This window comes from Vipera ursinii (genome assembly GCF_947247035.1).
Source record: "Vipera ursinii genome assembly, chromosome: 3".
Taxonomy (NCBI): domain Eukaryota; kingdom Metazoa; phylum Chordata; class Lepidosauria; order Squamata; family Viperidae; genus Vipera; species Vipera ursinii.
The window spans coordinates 28,904,581-28,910,580 of record NC_139516.1 but is presented as its reverse complement, the minus strand read 5'-3'; the positions used below and the strand labels follow the sequence as shown (position 1 = coordinate 28,910,580).

The window sequence follows — 6,000 nt, the reverse complement described above, 5'->3', positions numbered from 1 at the left end:
AGGTGAAGGAGAAATGTGGAACTAGAAGAGATAGTGAAGCACCCCTCCCCTCCCCTCAATTATCATGATTGGTAATGTTCACCTTGGCAGCTATTTTCTAATAGAGAAGTTCCCTGTCGTCTATCCTAGCTTGAAATTCTGGGATCTGCAGTCTTAATAAAATGGAGGTCACAAAATTAGAGAAGGCTGGCATAAGGTATGTACTAATTCTCCGCTGGTTTCATGGGATCTATACTTGCTGATTCCAATTATACCCTGTGTGTTTAGGTAAGTGATGGATGGGCGAGCAGAGATGGAGGTGATAAGAAGCACAAAAGGAAATACAACTGGGGAAGTCAGCGTTCATTTGGTGGCCAGTGAAAATACTGTGCAAAATGCCCACTTACCAGCAACTACCTTCATCATACCAGGTGAGTGCTCAAATGCTGAAGGTTGTTAATTTTCTGCCTCTAGTACTTTTGGAGTTCCTTTTTTCCATTTTTATGCCTATAATGCCAGATCATATACACAGCTAAGTCGATTTTCCTCATTTAGTTGGTTCTATATTTTTCAAGTTGATCATACATTAGTAAAAGACATTTCTAGAAAGTTGTAAGATGTTGCAACAATATATTTTGCTTGAATGTTGATCTTTTTCACATAAGCCCAGGTATATATCACATAAAGTACAGAGAATTAATGCACTCGCAAACTGCAAATACATTTTAAACAATGGGTATCATAATTACACTAAAAATATTTTAATATTATTATTTACAATTATAGGCTGCAGACCTAAGGAGTTTCAGCATTCATGTTATTTTATCATTATATTACAAATATTTGCTTTTGAAGCCAAAGATCCCCTATTTATTACAGCATTTGTAGGAGAAGGAAGTATGTTGCAGTTATATATCTTGATTTTAAACAACTTAACATTTGCAGACATGTTAGATTACAACTTCCATCTATTCTATCTATCACAAATCATGAGGTTATACTCTAGGACAGTGAGGGGGCTCGGTGTGTCAAAAATCCGGAAAATACCTAACTTAACTGTCACCCCACTCCAGACAAAATAAACAATTTATAACAAAAAGCTGCTTGGGATAATGAGATGGGCAGCATAAAAAATTAATAAATTAAAAAAACATACATAATTATAAATATTTTTCTATTTGTCTTTGTCTCTCAGAAAAAAACTGCCTATCCAAGACAGTTTTGGGTCACACAAGATTTGGATCTTCAGAGAATGCTCTTGTGTTGCCTTGCAGCCTCTGAAAAGAGCAGGAAAGCATACTCAATTCTTGCACAATTTTCAGAAGCTCCAGAGCCACATGACCTTTCACACAACTTCCAGAGAGTCTGGAGGTCAGTGAGAGCATACCACATTCTTTTGTGCTTCCAGAGCATCCAAAGATATCATGAGAACTTCCTGTGCTTTTTGGAGAGTGCAGAGGCCATACAAGAATGTGGTGTGCTCTCATGATATCAGAACACACTGGATTTGACAAAGAGAAAATGTTCAAGGGAAATCATTTCTATTGGGTGAAGGAGGGAGGCTTTAAGGGATAAAAGCTTCCAGCCTCCCCAAAATGCCAAACAGCAGGCAGAAGTGTTGTCCTCACTGCAGGAAGACTCTGTAGCCAAAATGGAATGCTGGGGATTATTCAAGACACATATTTGCAGCTCACTGATTTTTTACTATTTGTAAAGCTTAGGAATTTTCCACTTTCATTCATATTCCCTTTCAGCACTCACCTATATCTGGATTATATTGCTCTGCAATAAAATGGGGTGACCTTTGCTCAAAGGTAATTATTTGCCTGTATATATATCAGTATGTGTATACTATATTGCTTTTTTTCTTCATAAGCAACCACAACTACTATAAACCTTCCAGTGAACACCTTAGAAATCCAGCGATTCCCCCGAGAAGCTCAGAAAAACATGGGGACCGAGAGGCCAAGAGAGGGTGTGGGGAATGAGCCCATCACAGCGACGGTCATCCCTCAGATCAGCGGAGTGCAGCTTTGCAACACCATCCGGGATCTGGAATGGAAAGATGGGATTGCCACTCTCCCTGGGAGCAACCTAAGGGTAAATCAATGAAGACTCTTTTTTTTTGTTCTCAGGTGTGTATGGGCAATTTTCAGGAGTAGGACTCGATTGATATATAGTATACAAGTTAGTCTTACGAATAGCCACTTACCAACCATTCAGAGTGATGACAGACACCTCCCCCCAAAGCTACTTTTGAACTTACAGGGACTGACTATGCAGACACACACACCTGCAATTACATTTTGGGTGTTTGGCAACTATCTCATTTTTATGGCTGGTTGCATCTCCCCAGTCACATGAATGCAATTTTTGACCTTTTTTTTTTAACTACAATTTTTGGTGTTTACACCACCAAAAATTGTAGTTAAAAAAAAAAGGTTTGCTGTTTGGCTGGCATGCATATTTGTTGTATGATAAGAAGGTAGATAATGTGTTTAGAGTGCATATTTTAAGACAGGCATTGCTGAGAGTTTGGAAGAAGTATAGACATAAGTTAGACTGTAAGATACCTTTGTGGGCAATTCCAAAACACGCAATAGAAAATATAAATGTTGGTTTTAAACATGATGTGACTACGTATAAGGAGATTTTAAGTTTGGAAAGAAATGTCTGGTGTTTGAAACCATACAGCCTCTTGCGAGATGAGAAGATTGTTCAAACTTGGTTTCAATATATTCAGTTACGGGCCAGGTGGAAAGAAGACCAGAAAACTGGTTTTACAATGACTGATGAAAATCTGATAAAGCAAATTAGAAATCAGGGACCAGCACATATTAAACGGATATATCTTGCATTGATAGAGATTGACTCAGAAACAGAACTTGTTAAGGATTGTATGATAAAATGGGCCCAAAACATCCAAGAAGTTATTACAATGGACACGTGGGAAAAGATTTGGGTGAGGAACGTAAAGTTTACACAAGCTCAAAATTTAAGAGAGAACTTTTATAAAATGTTTTATAGATGGCATCTAGATCCTAAAAAGCTTGCAAGTATGTACCCTAATTATCAGCCAAAATGCTGGAGGTGTGGTGATGAAGATGCAACATATTTTCACATATGGTGGACTTGCAAAAAGGTTAAGGCCTTTTGGATAAAAATTTGGTGGAATATGCAGAAGATTTTCAAGCAAAGGATAAAGTTTTGTCCGCAACTTTTTTTGTTGGGAATAATTACAGATGCTACGGTTGTGGACACTAAGTTGATGTTGAATTTAATTACGGCAGCAAGACTCTTAATAGGTCAGTATTGGAAGAAGGAGGAACTGCCGACCATAGAAGAATGGACTTTAAAGGTTTCTGACCTGGCAGAGATGGCAAAGATTTCGGCTTATTTGAAAGATCACTCGCAAGAACGTTATATTATGGAATGGAGAAAATGGATTGAGTATATCCAGAACAAATATAGGACTAAAAAGTTTCATGTAGCATTTGAATAAGTCTTCCTTTTCTTTTTCTTTTTTCCCTTTTTTTTCTATATATATTTAATATTAATAGTGTTTGTATTATCCTATATGAGCCAGAGAGTGATAGATTTTAGAGTTTATGGTTGTTAGCATATGGATGTTTATGATTGGTTTTTTTTTGTTTTTATACCTTGTACTTAGCTCTGGGAAGTGGGGGGGGGAGGGGGAGAGGGGACTGTTAAAGATAAAATGTATGTTAAAACTTTTCAATAAAAAAAAATTTGGTGTTTACTTCCGGTTTCTGACAAAAAATGCCTATTGGATAAAATGGATTTGCTTAATGACCACTGCACAGAAGAAGTCATAAAATGACTGATGTAATGACTGCAACAACTTAAGAGTGTAGTTCTGGGCTCAATTATGTTCATAGGTCAAGGTCTATCTATACTAGGTCTTTCAGTAGCACACAAAAAGGGAAAACATGATGAGAACCTGGGTTTGGCATTCAGAGTCTTGCTGAAGAATGACGCTTGTTCCTAGGTACCCTCAATAGCATTTATATACTTAAAGAAAATTGCAATTCCAACTTGAGATTGATTATTTAATTGAGATCTAGAATCTATCATTGAAAATTTTTAAAAGGAATTTAGGCCAGCCTCTTAAATACAGTATACCTAGTGATCATCCATTACAACATTCTTTTACTAAATCTATACTCTTGCAAGTATCCCCATTGTTCCTGAACTCCTGATGTCATGCATATTACCCAAAGCACGCATTGAGTTAGCTGCTGTTTTGCAGTCCAGCTTACTTCACAAAGTTTCTCTGAAGGTAAACCAAGATGATTCTAGGTATGTTTTCCTACACTCAGTGAAAGAAGAGCAGTTTATTTTTATTTTATTTATTTATTTATTTGTTTGTTTGTTTGTTTATTTATTTAATTTCTATACCGCCCTTCTCCCGAAGGACTCAAGGCGGTGTACAGGGCAATAAAATGCAATAAAGATACAATATACAAAAGTTAAGATAAGAATTAAATAGAAAAGCCCAATTGCAATAAAATTAATTAAAATTACAATTAAAATTAAAATACCCCAAACCCATCAGACCAGGCTGGCTTGTTCAAATAGGTGAGTTTTCACTCCATCACAATATTGTCATGCCCCAGATTTTCTGCTTGCTCCTCCATTAACTTTTTCTTTCCATCTTGTATTAACACAGTTTCGAATAAATGAATATGGGACAGTGAAAGTAGTTAGTGCTGACAAACCTTCACCTGCAGAGCCCCTACAAGAGTGTCAGCCAGAAAGAAATGGGGATGATGGGGTAGTACTTACCTGCAAGGGCAATCCCATCAGGACTCCAGGTGAGGATTGGAAGGGGGGGAAAGCATACAAACCTTTATATACTGTATTTTTCTCTTTATAAGACGCACCCTTTTATAAGATGCTCTGGTAGGCAAGTTTTTCCACGCCGATCAGCTGTTCGGTGGAGTGCCAAACAGCTGAGCCGGCAAATCCGGAAGTTCAGCCGACCAACAATCTTGCCCCCTTCCCCCTCCCATTAGTGGCAAGCCCACAGGGGCTTGACACCTGCACCAGGCGGCATGGCAACTCACACAGGCATGCCCTGGGCTGCGGAGTTTACCATTATTTTTCTGTGTATAAGATGCTGCACTTGTATAAGACGCACCTGATTTTTGAACAGGGTGTTTGCAGGAAAAAAATAGCATCTTATACACAGAAAAATACGGTAATCATTTCCACAAGAGTAGGTTCTACTAAACCATGGCAATGTGGAGCCTGTTAAAAGTTATAACTAATTGCTCTTAATACTTCATGAATTTCATAGATGATTTCCTGTGTGAATTCTCTAGTTATAATTCCTCAAGCAATCTTTTCCTCTAGTCCTGATCATTCTGTGTTACCCAGGATAACATGTGTTTGTGTATCATTTAGTTCTTTCCAGTCCCAAAGGAATGTTGCAAATAAATTTTGTGTATGTCTTAGATAACCTATCCATCATTTTATTGGTCAGCAGGGTTACTCTCTGAAAAACAAAGAAAAATGTACCAAACTGATATAGCAGGAGAGGATTGACTTTAAAACTAGTTTGGATTCAGCAAGGGGTTGCAAAGGAAAATAAATCCATAAAAATATGGCTAATGTAAAAATGTTAGGAAAGGGTTCCCAAAGATGTTTTTTCATGAGGCAACTGGACTTTCCTGTTTTTCTCTGAAGGTGTTTTGCTCCTCATCCAAGAAGCTTCAGTCTGGAAAGATTTTATACTCCTGCAGACAGCTGTTCATTTGCACTCTTTTAGCGAGTCATTACAGCTACTTGGAGGCTTATCTGTGTCTTCAGGGTCAAAGCTGAAGAAGCTTCTTGGATGAGAAGAGAAACATCTTCAAAGAAAAACAAGGAAGTCCAGTTGCCTCATGAAAAAAACATCTTTGGGATAACTATGACCTGGATGACTGAGAATCTTCATAGACAGTTAGGAAAGAGGCAATCAGACAGTAACTTAGAATGCTGCTAATTGCTTCATTCTTA

The 6,000-nt window shown here is 37.6% G+C and overlaps 1 protein-coding gene across 1 annotated transcript in view; it reads left to right on the top strand.

Moving 5' to 3' along the window:
• Positions 1–263: 263 nt before the first annotated feature.
• The window catches only part of L3MBTL1 (L3MBTL histone methyl-lysine binding protein 1), a gene marked incomplete at its 3' end in the record, with an annotated part of 29,817 nt that continues 24,080 nt past the window's right edge, over positions 264–6,000 (top strand). Inside the window, exons 1-3 of the mRNA XM_083361062.1 lie at positions 264–410; positions 1,856–2,079; positions 4,670–4,814. Coding sequence (XP_083217188.1) covers positions 275–410; positions 1,856–2,079; positions 4,670–4,814 — 505 coding nt within the window. The 5' untranslated portion in view covers positions 264–274. The remainder of the gene's footprint in view (positions 411–1,855; positions 2,080–4,669; positions 4,815–6,000) is intronic.